At 34.2% G+C, this 24,573-nt stretch overlaps 1 protein-coding gene across 2 annotated transcripts; it reads left to right on the top strand.

Annotated features, from left to right (window-relative positions):
• The first annotated feature begins 3,546 nt into the window (after positions 1 to 3,546).
• Positions 3,547 to 24,215, top strand: LOC126972462 (F-box/LRR-repeat protein 16). 2 transcript variants are annotated; one of them, XM_050819251.1, is made up of 7 exons: positions 3,547 to 3,717; positions 8,167 to 8,827; positions 8,905 to 9,027; positions 10,772 to 10,940; positions 11,800 to 11,995; positions 14,035 to 14,183; positions 15,780 to 24,215. In XM_050819251.1, the coding sequence occupies exons 2-7, from the start codon at positions 8,255 to 8,257 to the stop codon at positions 15,926 to 15,928; spliced, it is 1,359 nt and encodes a 452-aa protein (XP_050675208.1). In that variant the 5' UTR covers positions 3,547 to 3,717; positions 8,167 to 8,254; the 3' UTR covers positions 15,929 to 24,215. The 2 variants fall into 2 exon arrangements, with proteins under 2 accessions (XP_050675208.1, XP_050675209.1); XM_050819252.1 differs by lacking the exon at positions 8,905 to 9,027.
• Positions 24,216 to 24,573: the final 358 nt, after the last annotated feature.

Below are 24,573 nucleotides of genomic sequence, written 5' to 3'. Positions count from 1 at the left end.
TCTGGCAATAATTGGATATCCAACTTTTTACACAAATATACTCCAGATACAGTACCAAATTTAACAAATATTGCCAATAATCATCCTTTAAATAGCACCAACTCTTTTATGATTGCTCCTTTTACTATTGAAGAATTAAAAGCTGGTCTATCATCAAGAAAGGACTCTGCATGCGGTTTGGATTGGCTCTTCTATAAAATGTTTAAGCTCCTAAACTCTTCAAACTTAAATAAGTTTCTAAAAATATTAAATCTCCTATGGAAGAACTCCACTATTCCAGAAGAATGGAAAACAGACTGTCTAATTCCAATTTTAAAGCATGGGAAAGATTCTAGTTCAGCTGATTCATATCGTCCTATCACACTAAGCTCGTGTGTTGGTAAAATTTTTGAACAATTAATAAAACAGAGATTAATATTTTATATTGAAAGTAACAACCTCTTACCTAATAATCAATTTGGATTTCAATGCAGTCGTTCTGCTTGTGAGAGTCTACGGCATTTATGTCTTGACATCCATAGTGCCCAGATTGAGAATAAGATATTGGCTGGTGTTTTTTTGGATGTTGTAGGAGCATTTAATAATGTTGATTTAGAACAATTATCATCCATTCTTCTATCCTTAAATGTCCCTGAAAAAATAGTTAGTTGGAAATTCAATTTCTTGCATGATCGTAAACTTTATGTTAGAGTCAATAACCAATTAATATTTCCTCGATATTCATATAGAGGCGTATCGCAGGGCGGAATTTTGAGTCCATTGCTCTTTATAATCTACATAAATCAAATAAATATTGTCTTGGGTAATAGAGTTTCTAACCTCCGATTTGCTGATGATCTAGTAGTGTATAGTCCAGGACTTAATTTATCAAATGTTGTGTTAGATCTGAATGTAGCACTCAAAAAATTCGAGCTTTATTTTCAATATCTTAGTCTTGAGGTCAGTATTGACAAAAGCAAAGTAGTAATATTTTCAAAGTATTCTATAAGAATAAGAGATGCAAAAATATATTATGGTACTCAGGAAATTTCAATTGATAATTCAATAAAGTTTTTAGGAGTTACCTTTTTAAGTAATTTTAGATGGCACAAATATGTTGAAATATTAGAAAATCGAGCATTAAAGGCTTGCAATAATCTGAAATCATTAGCTGGTACATATTGGGGTGCAGACCCACGCATCTTGCTAACACTATATAAGTCATTAGTCCGTAGCCATTTTGAGTATGCCTTCTTTTGTTATGGTGGAGTAATTACATAAGTGAATAAATTAGAAAAAATACAAAATAAATGCTTAAGGATCATAACAGGCGCTTTTAGGTCTACTCCTATTACATCATTACAAGTAGAATGTAATATTCCCCCACTAGCTCTTAGATTCAAATATCTACAAACAAAATTATTTCTCAAATTATCTTCTATTATTAATTCTATTCTATTATTAATAATCATCCACTCCTATTAAAGATACAGGACTATATTAACCGAACTGACAATAATTCCTACTATCAAGTAGAAGGCATCTCTGATTTGTTACATTTTTCTTGTGATCATAATCTATTTTCTAGTATTCTTTGGCCATGTTATTTAAATTCTTATAATTCAAAATATACACCTATTAAAATAATTATTAATGAATCATTAAAATATAAGGAAGATTTATAAGTATGCTGTCAGAGTGGCAAAATCATAACCAACTTTATACTGATGGATCTAAAAGTAATACTGCTGTCTCTATGGCAGTTTATGACATACAACTGCGGAGTGGGTTTGGTCATAGGTTAAATACCTTGGCTAGTATATACACAGCAGAATGTGCTGCCATATATGCTGCTCTAGAATATATTGGAGAACAATCATATAATAATTAGATTGTTATAAAGGATAGCATGAGTGTTTTAAAAGCTTTACAATATTCTAAATGTAATGTTACAACTAATTTCATCATTTACAATATTAGAGACAAATATCAATGCTTATCCCTAACAAAAGATATTGTTTTATTCTGGACTCCTTCACACATAGGCGTGGAAAGAAATGAACAAGCTGATTATCTTGCTAAATCTATTGTGAATAGTAATCAGATACATACTGCTTTGAACATTCCCATACCACACACAGATGCACTGCCTCATTTTAAAGGTACATTCTTGCACGACTTTCAGAATTATTGGCAACAAGTTGTTCAAACAAAGGGCAAATGGTTAGCCGACATTAAAAACGAAATCTCTCCTCCCTGGTTTGTTAAAAAGAAAAAATACTTACACAGAAAATTTTACACCACAATCTGTCGGTTACGTCTGGGACATTCTCGTAGTGGTGCTCATTTATTTAGGATCGGTGTTTTAGATTCTCCAACTTGTCAATTCTGTAATTTATCCATCCAAACTCTTGATCACATTTTCTTTGACTGTCCCCAATATATTCTTCAAAGATTTACATTGATAGACTGCCTCTTGGATATTTATAAGAATGCTGAAGACATGTGTTTACCAGTGGGAGGCTCCTTTGCACGGGATGCCGGTTAGATTATGGGTACCACAACGGCGCCTATTTCTGCCGTGAAGCAGTAATGTGTAAGCATTACTGTGTTTCGGTCTGAAGGGCGCCGTAGCTAGTGTAATTACTGGGCAAATGAGACTTAACATCTTATGTCTCAAGGTGACGAGCGCAATTGTATTGCCGCTCAGATTTTGGGTTTTTCAAGAATCCTGAAAGGCACTGCATTGTAATGGGCAGGGCGTATCAATTACCATCATTTGAGCGTCCTGCTCGTCTCGTTCCGTATTGGCATAAAAAAAAAAGACATCCCGCGCTCACTTCAGCAGTTATTGAAAACTTATGACTGCTTCGTGCCGCTTTACAAATTTATAGTTTCAACGGTAGGCGAAATTTGAATATACGGCTTGGCTTTTGACACAATCCCTTACACAGACTTAAAACATATTCGTCCATAAATTATTATTGGACTTATGTTTATAATGTAAATTTTAATGTATAAATGTAAATATTATATTTGTAGTTATACCTTAAATTAGTTTCATATTATCTTATAATTATATTCAACTAATATTCATCATTATAACTTATAATTCATGTATAATATATTTCTTATAACGTATATGAGATTTATATTTTAGTATTATATCATAAAAGTTTATTATTAAAAATAAGGGGCTAAGCTTGATCTTAATTGGAACAAGAATATTATCAATAAAAGACTTGGCTTCGGCCTTTCATGCGAACCTATATGTATTTTATATGTATATGAAGAAAATGAAACATGAAGAAAATGAAACATGAAGAACACGAAATACTACTTTTATGGGAAATTGTACTATTTATGTTTGAAGATGAAGATTATATAAATACTTAGCTTGACTTTGAACAAGCTGTGTAACGTGAAGAATAGAAAAATAAAAATGAAGACTTGGCTGTATGGGCTTTTGACCCCTTTGCCTGTCCAGATGGACGAACAGAACCAAAAAAAAAACTCTATTGTTCAAAAACGTCATATGTCATTATTTAGTTTGATTTTACTAGTAATTTGAGGTTATAAATTTTATTTTTAATTACAGTATTTATTAACTTTTTATAAGTTAGAGGTATAGTTTTATTTCATTAAATAGGTAAAAGATAATCAGTTGAAGTTAGTTGTATAGGTTCTTGATTTAACTGATCAATAATGTGGAGTTTGAGAAAGCAGAGTTATTTATAGGTTCGTATTTAATAACATTGATTTTTGTTTACTACTTTGTTTCAACATATAAAGTGATGTATAAAATAATGTATTAATATTGCTAGAAAATGGTTAATTACACTGCTTTTTTCCGTTCAAAAAATTTCACGTATAGAGACAGTAAAGTAGTCATTGTTTAAAAATTTACTACATTTGGAATATCATTTATTATGTAACAGAAATAAGTAAATATAATAATTAAAAGCTTTTATTCATACAGTAATATAACTAAAACGAAGCTTAAAATAAACTTCTGCCTTGATATCCATCTGTGTGCATCTTTGGACAGTGACCATTCTGCCTTACTTCTGTGGCCTTTCTTTCATCAACCCATCAAGTAGGCGCCTTGCTTCCTTTTTTTGTGATATCCAATCAGTAAAATATAGTTTTTGACCATATTTGCGTCACATGTCCATTCCAATTTCATTAATTAATAGTAATACAGTTACATCTTTTGTTCTACTTTGTTTTTATGTCAGACAACTTTTTCACCATCATAAAGTGCTCATAATGGCAAGTTCCTAGTTTTCTGGTGTGAGTCTTAGTATTTGCTCAGGTTTTGCAACCAATGTAAGGATAGACAATATGTGCTTATCAAATAGTTGTTATTTAATAGTAATTTTTTTTCTTTTTGTCATATTATTATTTTTAAGACTCCAGAGTCTGAGGGACAATACTGCAATTGTTTCCATGTATTCCCTATTCTTTTGAAGATTAATATTTTGGCAAGATCATTGAACCAAAATACAGGTACTTATTTATCCATAGATTCTAAAATATGAAATAGTTTCTTTATTACCATTACTTATACCTATGCTATATTCCAAAACTCTCAAATTTGTAGATTGAACTGCTTTTCTTGGCATTACCATAGATAGTAAACTACATTGGGGCCCACATATTATAATAAATAGTGTTTTTGATATAAAGTATTGCAGCTTTTGCTGTTAAAAAGATCAGACAGTAGACTGATGTAAAATGAAATGAAATTTTATGAATAAATGATGCATATGAATGTTTGTTTCCCAGTCATAGATGTTATTTTGTATTTATGTATGTTTAAGTAAGTATATTGTATTCAATATATTGTTGTCTTGTACCCATAATATAAGGTTTGCCTCGTTTGGGGCAAGATAATTTGTGTAAGAGTGTGTGTCAGTATTATTTTTATTATTTGCAAGAAACATTGTAGTTAACATATTTTCATTAAATCCAATATGTTTCGTCAATTGACATGCAAAATATGTTATAGAGTTGTCTAAGTACCAACACACTACTGTTATTCTGAAACATGTCGGATTTTACAATTCTATCATTAATATTAATAAACTTTAAGGAATTATAATATAGGATGTAAATGATTTAATAATTCATTTACTACCTATGTATAATGTCACAAAAGCATATAATTAACATATATTATTATTAAATAGACTAGTTCATAATAACAATGCATTTTGTATTGAAAAATTCATTTAAAATACAGCTAATTGGGGTCTTCTTCGCATCATTCAATAGTACTATGTCATATAATATAGACACACTTTTTACACAAATTATCTTGCCCCAAGTTAAGCATATATAGCCTGTGTTATGGGTTACAAGACAATGATATATTTAATACAATATACTTACTTAAATATACATAAATTCATATAAACATACATAAATACATTTAAACATCCATGACTTGGAAACAAACATCCATATTCATCATATAAATGCTTGCACCTACCTGGATTGGAACCCGGAACCTCTAGCTTAGTATATATAGTTCATATAGTTAGTTATTGTGGGAAAATGCTGTGGATGTTCATAGTATTTTTGTGCTCCAAAAGAGGGCCATTATAGCAATTTATAATATGAGCCCCAGAGACTCGCTTTGGGAAAATTCAATGGATGAATATTGACCTCAACTCGACTCACTAAATAAAATTATTGACCAAGAATCAATTACCAATAATTAGTTCCAATGGTAAACAAATGTAATTCTATTCTAATCTAATACTGCATTGTGGCTAACTTTGTCCAGGTCATATAGCATTTGTTGCAATTCTTACCTTTAGGGTAGGATTATCAGCAACTACTTTGATTGATACTCTCTGTTGATTACCAATCCACTATTTCCCCAATCTAGCTGACAGAAGATTCCCACCAGGTGGCCATAAAGAGTTAAGGTGAAACACACCTCAATATTTCTATTGCCTTACCATATTTCTCTCATTTAATTTTTTTGTTTGCTGTTTGTGTAAATATTTCAGAGTATTTTAGTAAATATACTAAAATAAGTACATACATTTGGTTAACAAATATGTTTTGAACTCCTCAATAATAGAGAGCACTTTATTTACTTGTGCTAGTACTAAGATGTGTACTTCTGTGTGTGTACTGTTTTTCTGGAAAAATCCTAGTAGCTATAGCTAGCTCAAAAGCGCCTTGGTAAGTTTTCTGCGCACACTCAAAACGGTTGTGTTTTGGCTCCTTGTTCAATGAAAGACGGAATTGTCTGGTTTCAAAGGTGCCGAAGGCGTTCTCCACAACTCTTCTGGCTCTGGACAGGCTGTAATTGGTTTTCGTTATCTTTATTGTACTAATCGAAGAATTAATATAAAGGCAGTGGTGTCTATAGCTTTGCGAAAGTACGATCTCATGCAAAACTGGCTATAATAAAAGCCACGTTAGGCACATACAGTCTCTGTTCGACTTCTCGTTTACGCGGCTTCCTCGCGGGGCTGCTCACTCAGTCAGTACCCGGCTATTGATATAATTTCAGGATTTGACTAATAGCAAACATGTAATGAAGGAATCCAATAACGGAAATACCACAGTGTCTGAAAACGACGTTTTTAACCAATGTGTGTTGCCAGTGATGACATAAGGAACGCAGACGTGGTCGCTAACGATGGGTCTTATGAGGAAGCTCATTGTTGCTCAGCAGGCAATGGAGAGGGCTATGCTCGGAGTATTCCCTACGAGATCGAATCAGAAATGAGGAGATGCGTAGGAGAACCAAAGTCACTGACATAGTGCAAATGATTGTGGCAGTGGGCAGGGCACATAGCTCAACGGACAGATGGCCGTTGGCGCAGCATGGTCCTCGAATAGCGACCACGTACCGGAAGGCGTAGTGTTGGTAGGTCAAGATCGCCGGAGTAGGTTGGATGAGGGCAGCGCAGGACCGAGCGTCATGACGCTCTTTTGGAGAGGCTTTTGTCCAGCAGTCTTCCGGATGCATCAGCCGGTGTGGACGTGCCTCGGGCGCACTTTGCCTCGACCGAGCGTGCCTCGGGGTCGAGCCGTCGGCTGTCTGTATAAGCGACGAGCTCAAAGGTGCCTCTGACTGCGCTTTGTGTTAGATGTGGACGGTGGTTTGACTCGCGAGAGCTATTTTTATATAAACTCATTGCTGGAGCCATGCTTTCGTTAAGAGTAAGATGTTCTTGTAGTCTTTAAGGTGCAGAAATGAACCATCATCTATAGTATAATTTGGGGTAAATTTTATCTTATTCTCTAATAACCTTAATCTTTACATTACCACTGGATCAATCTTTTGTTGCCTTAACTAACCTAACCATAACCTTCATCAAATAATCAGCTAGTAAATTGGCAGTTTGCAACTATTAAAATTATAATTATATACACATTCTGTTGAAGAATTTTTGTATGTTGAAAGAAGTATATAGACTATTAGAATTCTCCCAGTGATAAAAATTGTATATTTTTTTTTAACTGGAAATCATCCATTGGCAACTGAATTGGGGTTACTCAGAGGTTCCAAATGACTTAACAAGAACATAGAAGTTTTCAATTGATGATATATAATACCAGTGGAAGGCTCCTTTGCATGGAGGTTGCCGGCCAGATTATAGGCACTACCACGGCGCCTATTTCTGCCATGAAGCAGTAATGTGTAAACAAGGTGCAACAATGTCTCAAGGTGACGAGCGCAATTGTAGTGCCTCTCAGAATTATTGGGCTTTTCAAGAATCCTCAAGGCGCAGGCAATCAATTACCATGAGCTGCTCGTCTCGTATTTACATTTAAAAAAAATAACCAGAGCATAATAAATTAATAACTAATAGCATAATATTCAAAGGAGAAAAAATCCAGAATCAAATTACCAGTGAAGGCTCCTTTGCACAGGATGCCGGCTAGAATATGGGTAGAACTACAACGGCGCTTATTTCTGCCGTGAAACAGTAATATGCTTAGGTCTCAAGGGCGCCGTAGCTAGTGAAATTACTGGGCAAATGAGACTTAACATCTTATGTTTCAAGGTGACGAGCGCAGTTGTAGTGCCATTCAGAATTTTTGGCACTGCACTGTAATGGGCGTATCAATTACCATCAGCTGAACGTCCTGCTTGTCTTGTCCCTTATTTTCATCAAAAAAAAATAAAGTTTCATTCATGTTTATTAATTCTTACAGCGGCGCAGTGGCGGGCTGTGATCAGGGATCTGGCGGCGCAGCCGGGGCTGGCGGCCGAGCAGACACCATCCGACGAGTGAAGGTCAAGATGTCATCGGTGTCCGCTCAGGGCGTGGTGGAACGCGCCTCCGCTGAACTATCCCGGCGCATCACAGGCTTGGGCCTGAGAGGCAGGAAACGGTCGCCAGGAGTTGTTGAACGTGTGACCAATGCGTTCTGCGGACCAGCCACTTCAGCCCCCAGGATACCACGCCGCCGCCGCCCATCACCCCGTCCACTCGTCTGGAGTCAATTCATACTAGAGGAAAGATTCCTGGAAAAGTTTTTTCTCTACTTTAACGCCAATGACAGGAGATCCCTCGCTCAAGTGTGCACCAAATGGAGGGATATTTTATATTCGTCGACTCGATGGTGGTCAGGGTTGGTAGCCATCTTAGATATTCGGGAGACCAGGTCTGAGACGGAATGTTGCATGCAAAGGTTCTATAACTCGGTGGTGAGAAGGGGTATTCGAGGTGTGGTATTGGTGTCCGCTGCAGATGATGATATAAATGAGTTAATTAGAATATTTCCACTATCTTCTAACCATGTTAATGCTTTGAGCTTAAGAGGATGCACGGTATCAGATCGGGGCTTAGAAACAGTACTGGATCATTTGGAGGTTTGTTTTAAGACTACTAATTTTGTAACATATTCAACATATATTTAAACCTAACCCACTATATACTTTTATTTTAGGCTCTTTTTGAACTAGAACTAACTGGTTGCAATGAAATAACAGAGGCTGGTATTTGGGCATGTTTAACACCAAGGATTGTCTCACTCACTCTTACTGACTGTATTAACATTGCGGACGAGGCAGTAAGTCATTTCAAACAATAACATATATTATAATGAAAAATATTCATCGGCTTACCTAGTCAGTAAAAGGCATAGTATTTTCTTAGATTAACGCGAGTTTTACACATTGAAATAAAACACTTTTAAATGATTAAAACGCGTGTAATTGTGACTATGTTTTTTAAATAAGATTTTTGCGTTTGCGTTAGGTCTTAAACCGTCGTTAACTAACATATTAAGTGGCCAAGTGCAAAATATAAAAGTAGTAGTTCGTTGTAACTTTGATCGATGTTTTAATAATAGTGCATTTTTTTTAATTAAGTTATTTATGACGTTTTAAAAAAAATCCTTACTACATCTCGTTTAAACCAATTTTCGGTGGAAGTTTGCATAATGTACATCATATATATTTTTTAAGTTTTATCATTCTCTTATTTTAGAAGTTACAGGGGGGGGGACTTTTTACCACTTTTGAAATGTCTCTCACGCAATCTATTCAGTTAAGAAATAAAAAAATTAGAAACCTCAATATCAATTTTGAAGACCAATCCATACTCACTCACACGTATGGGATTGATGAAAAAAAAATTTGAGTTTCAGTTTTAAGAACGGAGAACCCCCAAAATTTACTGTTTTTATTTTTCCATTTTTGTGTTATTTTTAAAATTAATGCGGTTCACAGAGTACATCTACTTACCAAGTTTCAACAGTATAGTTCTTACTAGCTGACCCGACAGACGTTGTTCTGTTCATAATAAAAGAAACTCTTGCGGATGGAATTTTGGAAAATCCGTTCTTAGCTGACCTCTACTCATTGAAAAGACTATTCCTACCAAATTTCAACGGAATCCTAAAAATGTAACTTTTACGCAAAAATAACAATACTTCTTACAGTTACAATTACAATTATACCCGTTTTAATCCTTAAAACAGTAAAAGGGAAATAATTTTTATTGTATATGATTAAGTAACTGTAGGATATTTAAAAATGACTTTAATTTGTATTTTTCAAAATTAATTCAATAATGTGTTCATATTATTTTATAATTATACATAATATGTTCGTACAACTTTAAAAATTTTGATTTTTTTTAATTCAAATTTGCAACGGGTTAATTATGTTACAACGTCCGATCATTTCCCGCTACTAAAAATTTAATTGAGGCTATTATTAATGATCACTAAAATTAATAATAATAATAATTATTAATCAAAATGTAGAATGGGATGTGAAAGAAAACAGAATTGCAATAATTGCTTTTCAAGATCATATTACGTCATAAAAATATAAATTTATTTTTATTTCTATCAGAAGTTATGGCCACACTAGGCATTATGGCTACAAAACCACTATATTGTAAATAATTTAGCATAAAAAGTAGCAAAGTTACTTTATCAGTTTACCAGTAGGAGGCTCCTTTGCACAGGATGCCGGCCAGATTATAGGCACAACAACGGCGTCTATTTCTGCCGTGTAAGTGTAAGTTTCGGTCTAAAAGGCGCCGTTCCTAGTGAAATTACTGGGCAAATGAGACTTAACATCTTATGTTTCAAGGTGACGAGCGCAATTGTAGTGTCGTTTAGAATTTTTGGGATTTTTTCTAGAATCCTGAGTGGCATTGTAATGGGTAGAGCGTATCAATTAACATCGTCCTGCTCGTCTCGTCCCTTATTTTCATAAAAGAAAGTGCATTATAACTACAATATGAATTAGAGTAGTCAAAACTTGAATATGTATATTTGAGTGTTTTTTTTTTATTATTAGGTTGGTGCAATTGCACAGCTGCTTCCTTCGCTGTACGAGTTCTCTCTTCAGGCGTACCACGTGACAGATGCTGCTTTAGGATACTTCTCACAAAAACAAAGTGCATCACTTAGTATATTGCGTTTGCACAGCTGTTGGGAGTTGACAAACCATGGAGTTGTTAATATAGGTAATATTAATATGAATAGCACTGATGCATTAAATACTCTGTGTATTCTTCTTATAAATGTACTAAACTGAAAAACAATAATTTAAATTATTATACCAACATTATTAATTTTCTTTTACACATACTTCCACACACACACACGCACACACACACACACACACACACACACACACACACACACACACGCGCGCGGGCGCGTATATCTTTTATTTTTATTTTGTATTAATATAGGGGAAGAGACTGGACCTCACGACACAGGGAATCCTAGTGTGAGGCCAGAATACTTGTGAAATTAAACTTACTTACTTTGTACCAATGTATACTTTGTAACAGATATTTTGTAACAACTATGTAACTAATATGGTACCCCAATAATTTATTATAATTCTTCTATTCTTATTCATTAACATATATATATCCCAGAAGTGAGGGGTATCACTTTAAAAAATAACAAATTGTTCAAGATACAATTTGAGAGTGGTACCTACAAATTAATGTTTATTTTATATTATTGAATAATAGCTATGTAATGTGTTAATGACGTATAATAAAGGCCGGCAACGCTCCTGTGATTCCTCTGGTGTTGCAAGAGATTGTGAGCGGCGGTGATCAGTTAACACCAGGTGACCCGTACGCTCGTTTGTCCTCCTATTCCATAAAAAAAAATTGTAATATTGACAATCAAATATTTGTATGCCGATTTATTGGCAAAATGTGCTGTGTATCTATCAATTGTTAGGAACAGCTATACTTATGCAAATAAATAATGAATACATACTTCTAAATTCAATAGTTTTCTAAACCGCCATTCCATACCGAAAACTGTTTACTTTTTGCGAATAATGTCTCATCCTTACAGTACATTCTCTGCCAAACCTGACAGTGCTGTCACTGAGCGGGTGCAGCAAAGTAACGGACGAAGGTGTCGAGCTGGTGGCGGAGAACCTGCCGCGGCTTCGAAGCTTGGACCTGAGCTGGTGCCCGCGCGTCACGGACAACGCGCTCGAGTATATCGCCTGCGACCTCAACCAGCTTGAAGAGTTGACGCTTGACAGGTGGGTTTGTGAGTTCCTAATGAATTTTTACAGGATAAACCCCTCCTTCCACAAGATGCACCTACGATCTGGTCAAAATCGCCGCAATAGGTTGGATGAGGGCAGCACAGGACCGATCGTCATGGCGGTCTTTGGGGGAGGCTTTTGTATAGCAGTGGACGTCTTCCGGATGAAATGGTGAGGATAAACGAGTTAATGGGTCATTTCATGATAAGTGATGACCGCGATCCTTTCTCTTTTTTTCTTTAAGAGGAGGCAATCGTGTAAGAGATATTATAGATAGTGATGAGGCAAACGCCCATGGATATCCGCAACACCAGAGATGCATTGCCGACCTTTAGATGGAAGTATTAGTATTCTTGAAGATCCCTAAGTCGCATCTAGTCGGGAAAACTGAAGCGGATAATTGATACCACAAAATTGCTGTGTGATTCACTTTCTCCAGAAACGCGCAGTTGTAGAATGCCAAATATCAACATGATGCGGGTTAAATTAAGCATTTTGACATATTGTCGCTTGGCAAAATGCGGCTGAGCACTCCCCGTGATATATTTTTTTTATGGAATAGGAGGACAAACGAGCGTACGGGTCACCTGGTGTTAAGTGATCACCGCCGCCCACATTCTCTTGCAACACCAGAGGAATCACAAGAGCGTTGCCGGCCTTTAAGGAAGGTGTACGTCAAATAATCAAGCCGATCGGGAATTATGACTTGATCGTCTATGATTCGGGCCGCTCTTCGTTGTATGCGGTCAAAATGAAGAAAGGGGTCCTGGGAGTGCCCGCCCAGGTTTGAGAACAATGCTCCGTGTGAGGGCGAATTTGCGCCTTATATAGTTGCTGGCAGTTCAAGCTACTATAGTGAAGTGCTGTCTCGCCTTCCTGAGTATACCAAGCTTGCATCACCTGGAGTGTTGCCGGCCTTAAGGTTTTGTGAACCTTTTCTTTAAGTTGCCCATGTCGTATCGACCTAGAAATGGTGCACAAGAAAGTTCATAACATAGTTTTGTTGTACGTGGAAGAAAGTTACTTCAAAACCACACTGTTGAGGAATACCACACATACAGATGGTGATATTTAGTTGATGGCGTGTGGTTTAATATTAGAGTTCGGCGATGCGTTGGGATGCCAACCGGTTGGCGACGGGGTGTATTGAATAATATTATTATATTAATTCCACATATTTTAAGCCTGACAAAAACGATAATGCTAAAACACTGCTATCTTGGTATCTTTATTATTTCATAAGCAACCCTTTTGAATAAATTTTGATAAGTAAGATAAGGAGCCATAATATAACACAAACACATAATTGCTAAGCTCGGTACATGGGTACATTTGGTATATCTTAGCTGATCGTATCTCAATTTAATTACAATTTACAATTAAGATAATGCAAGTATGCGTAGCGATTCAAAAGTAGTCAGCGATACATGCAAAACCACCAAAATATTGCTTTACATGTATTCTATTGAAATTCAAATATTTTTATTCAAAATAGGATGTGACATCACTTATTGAAAGTCAAAAAAAAAACTACCACCCATTCCAAAATGAATGCCTCAGGCCTGAGAAGAATGGGCGCAACAAACTCAGCGGGTTTTTTTTATTCATCAAAAAATATGTTTACAATGTAACATTGTACAATTAAACTTATCATTTAATAGCCTGAGGGCGGTCGCTCCATTCCCAATCTGTGGTATCATGAAAATCATTTATGTTATAGTAACCTTTAAATTGTATCTGTTTGTAACCCACCGGATGGGTATGGTATGGTATAGGGGCTCCTGTTTCTGCAATTAAACCACTAGTATGGGTCCATTATGCGTGCAGTATTGGCCAGTTAATCCCACCAGCCCAGCTCCTTCCAGAAGCTCAGAACATTCCTGGGGTGTTCGCAGACTTCCTGGAGCGAACTCGTATTAGTTAATCTTTTTTGCCCGTTGGGGAAAAATTTTGATCAGTGGACCACAGTCAGCCATATTTACAACTGTTGATGTATTTTGAAATATTGTGAATATTGTGATGTATGTTTTCAGATGTGTGCACATCACAGACATCGGCGTGGGGTACATCAGCACTATGCAGACCCTGGTGGCGCTGTACCTTCGCTGGTGCTCGCAGCTCAGAGACTTCGGCGTGCAGCATCTGTGTGGCATGCGCGCGCTCCAGCTGCTCTCTCTAGCCGGTAATCATTGTTTTGTTGATGCTGTATCAGGATAAATCTCTAACCGACTTCAAAAGAGAGGAGGTTCTCGATTCGATCGATATTTTTTTTATGTATGTACACCGATTACGCTGAGATTTATGATCCGATTTACGTAATTATTTTTTAGTTCGATGCGGAATAGATGCCATTTGGTCTCATAAAAATTTTACATAGTTTGGCTCAGTAGTTTTTATTTTATGAACATTTTTGATGTAATTGTTTTTTACGTACGATTGTTTAGGAGTTTTCATTCAGGTTGTTTACATATTATTATTATTATTATACATAAAAATTTCGTGTCAAGTTGTTTTTCCGCGGTGAGCACCTAAACTACTGAACCGATTAAACTAGATACCATTACCTAGTAATACTGCTTAGATACCAAAGAAGTACCTACCTACTAGGATATTCAGATCCACATTTTTAATTATATAAGAGGGGGCAAACGGGTAAGAGGCTCTCGGGATGGGGAGAGGTGATGCAACCGCACATGGAGATCCGCAACATGTGTCAAGAGATGCGTTGAGGGCCTGTAAGGTGGGAGAATGCTCTTTTCATGAAGTTCCCTAGTCGTATCGGTTCGGGACAACAGGAGCCGGTAATTGATTCCATAAAGTGCCTGTGCGAGGCAAGAAATTTCTTGCAAGGGACGTGGTCAAATTCGATGACATTGTAAAAAAAATGAAAATATAAAAAATTTATTAATAAGTAATTTTAACCTCTCTTAATTCGTCAGTTTTGATTTCAAGATCAACGTTACCTATCTTAATATATATAAATTACGTGACACGTTGTTTGTCCGCGATGGACTCCCAAACTAATTTAATGGGGATTACTTCATGAAATGCAGTTTGGTCCAACTTGAGAGATAGGATAGTTTTTATTTCGATTTGGGACCCATAATTATTTTTATTTTCAATATTTGTTTTGTATGGACATATTTTCTATGAGAGAATTTAGTGACGCACCGTTTGACAGCTCCGCTGTGAAACAATTTCATTATAATAACAGGGAGCATTTTTCACAAAATATTTCTTGATGTTTTGAAATATTATTGGCAAATTCATAAAATACAGTATTTTTTATTGTCAACATAACAACGTCTGTCGGGTCAGCTATGCTATAAAATAATCATAATCTAGTCCCAAGCTGTCCGATCAGTTAGATATTCAGCTGTAGAGTAGTAGGATTTACGACGGAGATTTTTTTTAAATAAAAAATTATAATTTATTTATAGATAATGCCTGAACAGTGGCTGGGACTTTATTATAAAAGTGTATACATTTATCCTTAAAGCTATTATGTATCTTATGAAGCCTACTAGAATTAGATACAATCAATGCATTACTTCTGGTGTTATAATAATAAAAATCACTATTAAGAGTAAATAGGTGACGATTTTTGTGAAGGTATATTGAATTTTAATGAATGTACTGATAATGAACAGTCATAATATTTATTTCTTTAAATTTTTCTTTGAGAGACTGTCTATAAGTAAACTTTTCTGACAAGAAAAGTGTTGAGTCTGGTTTTGAAGAGCAGCTGTCATAGGTAAACCTGAAATTTTTTTTTCAGGTTGTCCGCTGTTAACATCGGGCGGGCTCTCAAGCCTGATACAACTACGCCAGCTCAGAGAACTGGAGCTCACCAACTGTCCGGGCGCGTCCCCCGAACTGTTCGATTACTTGCACGAACATCTGCCGCGATGTCTTATTATTGAGTAAACCCACTTGGCACCTTGATCGAAGTTAATACACAGTAGTAAGTTGACACCTAAAATTAGCAATAGACTCGTTGGAATCTTAAATATTCGTTTCTAGTTAAAATAACGTAAAAACAATATAATGTTGTTTTAATACAGCATTAATGACTTCATTAGTGTATTAATTGGATTCAGATACCGTCGTATGTACTAAACTATTTACAAAGAACATATTATAATATCTCTAACTACTAAAAATATGAACGGCCATTGAGCAATCAATCCCCTGTGATGTCACATTTTGACAGCTGTCTACTGAATAATTGGATTTCCACGTGTTTCAATATGGCGTCTGTACTACTAGGACATAATAAACGTTTAATGACTGTATTATTATTAATTACACATTTAGTAGTGTTGCGTGTATATGTCACGGACGAGTAAAAAAATAAGGACACCGTGTCACCTTACATAACAGTGAGGCACCAAAACAAGCCGGTAAACGTGTAAATACATAGCCCCACGCACACACTTAGACTAATACAAGCCGATCGGCCGCCATTGCTTTACTTGCCATCGTCTGTGACAGATAAGTTTGCGTCGCAATAAAATATTTTAAAAATGCCGTCGTGCGTCGTGAAAAAGTGTAAAAACAATACTATAAAAGTATTTGTGGATATATGATTATTTAAGGGGGAAAAAATTGTGTAACTGGTATACCCCGTAACCGCACACACACTAGCATAAAGGTGCTTCACTTGCTAATATCACGGCGCGGAGTCCTTATTTTTTTTACTAGTCCGTGGTATATGTATGTCTATTATTTTTAAACTTTGATATGAAACCATGGTTATTGATTTAAAAAAATATTTAAGTATAGTAAATTAATTTTACAGGACCACATACTATTTAATGCTTATTTGCACGTTAATATTGAAAGATTGGAAGTAAACGTTCACGGAAGTAAAGAAAAGCGCACAGATATGTTTATCACTTTAATTAAGGGCTTACGTTCAAAAACATCTTGTTAATTTTCATCTTCTTTCTTCATTCCGTCAGGTCTAGTTTTTAACATTTACATCTATAACAATAGGTATATAAATATCACTACAGAAAAAAAACACCAAATTACTAAAAAAAACTGTAAAGACTTCGCGATTTTTGTATCGCTTTTGCTATTTGAAGATGAAGTTTGATGAACAAGTACCATATTTTGCAATACATGAAAATGTTTCAATGTGGCAAGTGATCAGAGGCCAACCCGGTCAATAGAAAGCCGACCGCTAAACAGTCCGTCGCTAACCAACGAGTGATTCTTAATCTCAATAAAAGGACATAAATGCTTATATAAATCTATATTATTTGTTAAAAGTTTAACTAATAATAAAGATTTATTGAACTTTTTATTAAAATTAATACAATACAAATTGTTTAAATTTACAAGAGCGACATCTCAAGTAAATTTTCTAATATGCAAATATTGGGGTTGAGCAGGTTATCAACTGTAAAGTGGATCCTTTAGCTGAAGTCACAACCTGAGAGTTGAACAAAGCATACAAGATTTTCTGACGATACGTCACTCGAACGTTTAGCTCAGATGGCAAAGCACTGGCTCGGAACGCTAGAGGTCGTGGATTCGAGTCCCGCATCGTTCATAAAATTTTGTTATCAAATTTTATTTTGTGTTAAATCCAAGAAGTGAGGGTTATCAATTTAAAAACATAAGAAATTATTGAACTTTTTATTAGTTAAATATAATTTTTTTGTAATTTATATTACTCGCATATTAATTCTTACACATAGCATTTGTTTAGCCTTGGTTTGAGTGCTTGAAAACTGCGGCTTAGATTCCGATGATTTATAGTATTACAGATTGAGAAAATTGTAATATTCTGATGATTGGACGGTTTTGCACAATTGCTATCTCTTTTACCTGTAAAAGGGATTAACTACCACACATTTAAGCCACACCATTTTAATCTATCTTGAATGATGACATGGATAATTTCTCTATAGACGTCGGCATAAGTATCGAATTCATTGTACACGAATAATTTTTGGTGTTTTATATTCGTGAATATTGGCTCTATAAATTGCTGTAAATAAAGAGATCAGAGAACTTGTCATTTCAACAGACTAGACTCAAACGTTACTTACACTTATTTATATATTCAGTCGTAACATTGACAACAATGAAATGTCAACACGTGAACCCATTCCGTTTATTATTACTTGAGTGAAATAAAAAAACTGATTCATACAAAGATAGGTAAAATTAATGCCAAAATATCAAATAGAGACATTTTTGGTATAAACATTAGGGGTTAAAGTATGAAATCCTCGATTTGTACTGAAAAATTGAAATTAGTTTAGTTTTTAGTTTTTTTTAATTTAACATTTTAATTTTATCAATATAATTATTATTATTATCTATACATTGCTGCCAACTTATAGGAAGGTCGTTTCACTGCTAGTTTTGCTATCATTGCTCGGAGTTCGGCACAGTAGACATCTGCCGTTATTGCTTGACCAGATCGGAGAAAGCCATAATGAATAACATCATGTTGAGACCACCAAACAGTTACCATTACCTTTTTATTAGTAAGCTTTGCTTTAGGACACTATTGCGGCGTTTGACCTGGGGTCAGCCATTGCATTTTTCGCTTACGGTTATCGTAAAGAATCCACTTTTCATCGCGTGTCACAATTCCATCCAATTTTCGTTCATTTCTGTGTCGATTCAACCAGGCAACACAAATTTCAACGCGCGTTTCTTTCTGCATATCAGTCTAATCATGTGGCACCCATTTTTCATTGTTTTTTTTTATTGATTTGATGCAAATAAGTCAATATTGTTGTTAAGGTAACGTTAAACCATGCCGCTAATTCCTGTATAGTTTGGTTCGGAAAGGCTTCCACCATCTCTTTCTGAGTGGGCGGTCTTCCACGTGGTTCGTTGTTCAAATCAAAGTGTCCATCACGAAAGCGTCGAAACCAAAATCGCACGGTGCTTTCATTAGCAGTCCCCTCTCTAGACGCAACATTGATATTGCCAGCTGTTTCTGCCTCGTTAGTTGCGCGTCTGAACTCGTATTCATAAATCACTCGAATTTTCGAAGTATCCATCTTTCTTGTCTAAGCTGAATAAAAAAAAACAACTTAAAAAATCTCAAACCATGAAAGTTCTATGTCAATTCGAAGTACCTATTACAATAAAACGGCAATTTTATACTTTTACCCCTGTTATAATGTTCCTTAAATAAGCAATGGTCATTAAAATCACATTTCTACTCTAGTATCTTTATTCTCATGTCGCCATATCGTTTTTGGCCATGTCCTTTGTATCTTACAAAGGACATCGCCAAAAAGTACATTCCATGTACACATACATAGTAAGTGCATTCTATAATAAAAAATAGAAAGATGAATTGCTAGGCGATTTTTAACCTCTCTGAACTTGTCAGTTTAAAAATATCACTAAATGGAACGATATATTCGTCAAATTCCACCATTATTATATTAATCAGTCAATTCAAACGTCGAAGTTAATATTTAGCTAATCCAATACGACGTATCGATTGTCATGTTAATCAAATATATATACTATATTTCTTTCATATGTCATTCAATATCATATTTAATATCTTTTTATTCTAATTATTATTTATATTCAAAAGATCTTAATTGAGATATATTATAGATAGACTGATTAAAACACCAATGATCTAAATGTATGAATAAAATAGTTTAATTTTAGTTGACTTTAAAATTTCATAAAATAGCCATTCGAAATTGCTGTATGGATTCGAATTACATTATTTATATAAAGTATAAATTGTTTGTATACCATGATTAGGAGATTTTTTTAATTCTAATATTTCAACGGAGTGACTGCAAACCACAATTATTATTGTTAGACAGCTGATATATTGTTAGACAGCTGAAATATTAAGTGTGTGTATAACAGTTTTACTATTATACTAGTGCCAGTAGAACAATAAAAACCAATATTGCAAATTCAAAATGGCCGCATAATAAAAAATATTTTTTTCAACAAAAGTTGTAACAAACCTTATTGTAATACGATCGTGCGGAATTATTCTTAATCGGTTTATTTTATTGACTTGTTTTTCAGCACAAGCCCTTCAGAGCTTTATTAGTGTTATGAGAGTTCAAAATCATGATAATAATCTTAAAGGGATCCAAACATAGATATCTAAATAAGAAGGTACTAGAAGTGACATCGTTGTGTTATACATTTCGCCTCAGGTTCTTTAAAGAAAACCAGTGACTTATTAGTGATTTGGCGATGGCTGGTCCATGCGTCATGCTCGTGAACGGGTGCTACTCGTGGTGGCTGGATGATCTTGTTACCGGGAGGTCTGCTTGATGTGTTTTTTATTATTATTATTTCCTTTAAAGTTAAAGTTATATTTTATTTTATGAAATGCTCACATAATGCCTCTATTTATTTACGGTATGTGTGGATTGATGCATCTACTTTACTCAATAACTCTTATGTTTATAAGTATTAATTTACTTTTATTTCTTTTTTTGACTTGTGTAAGCCTTATTTTTTAAATAAGATATATAGTGATATTGATCGCTAAAATTGCAAGAAAATTGTTTCTTGATAAGATTATTAATCAATTTGTATTGCACACATTTAAGATACCATTGCTATCAATTTGACGACCGATATAGCCGAATGGTTAGTGACCCTGACTACTAAGCTAGAGGTCCCGGGTTCGAATCCCGGTAGGTGCAATCATTTATATGATGAATATCGATGTTTGTTTCCGAGTCGTGGATGTATTTAGGTATGTTTACGTAAGTATATTGTATTAAATATTCCTGTCTTTGTCTTGTACACATAGTACAGGCTACGCCTAGTTTGGGGCAAGATAATTTGTGTAAAAGTGAAATAAATAAAATCCCTCCATATTCGGACCATTGAAAGCCTACGTACCTACCCGTGTTATGTATCCATATATTGGCGACAGTTATTCCTCATACAATTGTCACTTATAAAATATATTTTACCTTCTTATTTAGATTTCCAAAGTTAACAAATAATTAAAGACAAATAAACCGTTTTCTTGGCACGTAGATGTATGGTATTTTGTTAAATTAATGTCGATATAACGTTTTTCCACGTATGTTGCTCAGGTTTTAAAATATTTAATCTTTATTAAAATTATAATCTCAGATCATTATTATATTAAATAAATTCTTTATTGCCATAAAAAACGTTACAAATATAATATGAATAATTAGGCTACGCTATGAAACAATAGGCAAAAGGAAAAGGCTCAGCTTCACCTGACATGGAATCATGGATTTATGTTTCCATGCAGTGCAGTTTTTCTGCCATCCCCTCCTCCCTAAGGTCTTGAGTGGGAGTTGGATGTATTATGGCTCCCCGATTACCTACTTAAGCTATCTTTTTATAATAAAAATGAAAATTATGTAACACAAAGCATTATATCTGATAATTTTGTATTATAAATGTCACTTCCATTTGCTCAAGTTCCTTGTCATATTATATTGTGGAACACTTTCGAAGACTGTATATTATTTTGTGCACTTTGCTGAATTATTTTAAGTATATTTGTTTTGAGTCATAATATAGTCATAGTCATTAAGTATTTAACTGTTTTGAAATAAGTTTGAATCGGAATCGTTTAGAACTGAATATATCTAGAGTATTTAACCAATCGGGGATGTCAGTGGCGGATTTTACAAAAAATAGATTTTGTCTCATATACCTTGTTATATTGATATACAGGATGGTTTTTTGAGAAGGGCGGTGATGGCCAAGTTGGAAACTGCAAGACTTAGAGGTAAGCCGTGAAAGGAGTCACGCCCTCGATTTATAAGAAACCAATAACTGCATATTTAGTTTTTAAAATTTCTTGAATTTTTGATGGAAATCAACCCGGTGGATTTTTAAAAAGAGATTACACGCTGTATTATTGGAGCAATGGATGTTACTTAAGTTACTTAAATTTAAATTATTAAAGAAAGAAAATACCAAATTTTTATAATTTTTGGCTTTATTATTTTTTTCACGGAAGAAAATTTTACCCCTAGTCAATCTTTTTGTTAGAAATCTTACTTTTTTATTGATATTCTATCCAGGATAAATCCTGTCATGGTATCAAATGCAGTAGGCCATTAGAGGCATGTATAAACTTATGCACTGAAGCCATTTTGACAACCATATTTTCTCAGAAATATATATATTTGAATACTTGAAATACTTTAGCTGTATCAGTACGCTTCTAATTCATCGGTCGATTGACTCCACAAACAGACAGAATACCCGAACACTCATCTCTTATTCTTTGGCCAAAAAAATTTACGTCAATTAGACACGTTCTTACTAGATTTTTGACTGACTCTGTTTTTATGTTAACGTTAACAGCTTCCGCCTTCGCAAGTAATGCTTGGTGTTTTCTTTTTGACTTATCAACAATTTTTTTTATACATTATGGCAATTAATTGTTATGTTTTAGTTGGCTTACATCCCCCACCAGAGTCCGACCCGGTCCAACCCTACGTGGACATGACCAGAGCTATTGATTATTTTTCTAAATCCATATCATTTTGGTTAAATACTCTAAGAACATTATTATTACTAATATTTTATATTGTATATATAAACATAAATCTGCTGTTACCAATATTATTTACAGCTGCAACTGTTGTGTTCAATTTAGATAGTCCTCTAAATGTATAGTTTCGTAAGTCTAAAACCTAGTCAAATACATAGCTCTAATAAACCTTATTGATATAAGTATTATTTTAAGTTTTTACATCAAGTGAATTGCCTTTATCATTTTGTACATTAAAATTTGAATTTAATTATTTTTTCATGAGTGCATCATCAGAATCGTTTGTGGCTACGTCAAATATTAGTAAAATAATCTGCAGAATTCTGTAGAATTTTAAGTGTGTAATAGTAATTATATATAAACTATAATAATTATTATTATGAAACAATAATATATTTATGTACATAATTAACTTGTTGTATTCTACCGAATTCTGTAGGATTGATGGGGCAAATATATTTGCAGTAGTTGCAAACATGTTAAGATCTTTCTGGTGAGGTGGGTTAGATACAATGCTATTAATGGGTACTAAAACTAATAATTTATTTTGCTATATTCATTACGAATCTTATTATAATACCGTCCGAGCCTTATGTACAAGCGAATGTTTGTGTGTATACGAATGAGAGTACAACTATGTGTGATGTGTGCAAATGGTTATATTATGTAGATATATCTCCTTTATTTCATATAATTGTTTGGCATTTTTAATATCTTTAGTATCCTAGTGTGTAATTAAGGTGTTTACAATTAGTATGTGCCTACTTTCCTCGATAACGATAATCTTAACATAAATGTGATATTGGTAGCAGTGTCACAGAAATTTGCATAGGTTGGTAGAAGTATTCGATAAATATATAGAGTTGTTACGTTAAAAAAAAATCAAATGCTGCATTTAATAGTTCTTCGCCTTTATAAAATAGATTGAATATTCTGAAAAACTAAACATAATGGTTACAGTCATAAGTTTATCACACATAATTGGAAGCATTTCTCATTTTTAGGTAGTTAAATTATTCATATTACTGGCCTACGTGCAAAGGAAAGATTTCTGACTGTGGCATTATATTATATCCAATTTATGAATGACTTATTTATAAAATTAATCTATAAATTGTTGAGATGGTGTAAGCTATTATTTTCTACTCTTTAAATGGTTGTAACTTAATAAAGCAATATTATAATGTATTATACTAAGATATTTAAAAAAAATCTCATAAATGTTCTCAAATGTCAGCAGTATTAGTCCAGCCTTTGATTTTGAATCTATCTCCGTGTAATTGGTTATATTTTTGTAACCATAGTAATATTATATTAGTAGCTAGTTTTTTAATGTTTCGCAATTTTGGAGATATTTTCATGTTTGCAGTGAATATATTTCTTTATTCTTCTCTTTTTAATGTGCACCCTTATACCATATTTGCTATATATATTATTGTGTGAATTTTTTAAATGTTTTTTGTGTTGTATGTAGTGATAAGTGTAAGGTACAGTCAAAATATCTTATTTGTCTCGACCACTATAGTCGACAGTTCTGTGACAAATTTAGGGCGAGTTTAACATGGCCGAGGTTTTATAGGATTTTTGTTAGTACCTACAGCTTTTAAACGTATTACAGAAACCGGTTACAAATTAACGCTTTCGGTTGTACATAGTGAGATGTTATAGTGCAATATAGATGTACTGTTGAAAGTGTGTTTTATTTTTCTATACCACTGACCTGTATAAATACCACTGGATAGGCTATATGTTTGACAGCAAATTTTTTAGGCCTATTTGAAGCGCCACTCGCGAGCGTCAAGAGAACTAATTTTGACGTATAATAAAAATGGCTGCGACAGAAGCGTTGTAGTACTTTGAAGTATGTTTGCATTTTGAATTAATTCGTTCGTTTTCCGTGTTATTTATGCTTCAAGAATCAACGTAATAAAGTACACAATTTTTTAAAATATTTTCCCACCATCTATCTATTTTTGTTTAGCTAAGGTGTCGCCAAAATGTCAAATATCAAACAGGCACAAAGGCACTTTGACAGCCGCCATTTCAGCGG

The sequence above is a fragment of the Leptidea sinapis genome, chromosome 26 (genome assembly GCF_905404315.1).
Source record: "Leptidea sinapis chromosome 26, ilLepSina1.1, whole genome shotgun sequence".
Taxonomy (NCBI): Eukaryota; Metazoa; Arthropoda; class Insecta; order Lepidoptera; family Pieridae; genus Leptidea; species Leptidea sinapis.
Note: the sequence above shows the minus strand (reverse complement) of the source record. Positions and strands in the feature narration are given on the sequence as shown.

Bases quoted from the DNA above. Each gene is read 5' to 3' on its own strand.
- LOC126972462 (XM_050819251.1), top strand. From the start codon at position 8,255: ATGTCATCGGTGTCCGCTCAGGGCGTGGTGGAACGCGCCTCCGCTGAA. The intron at 9,028-10,771 runs GTAAGTCATTTC...TTTTATTATTAG, and splicing joins TTAACATTGCGGACGAGGCA to GTTGGTGCAATTGCACAGCT. The intron at 11,996-14,034 runs GTGGGTTTGTGA...GTATGTTTTCAG, and splicing joins GAAGAGTTGACGCTTGACAG to ATGTGTGCACATCACAGACA.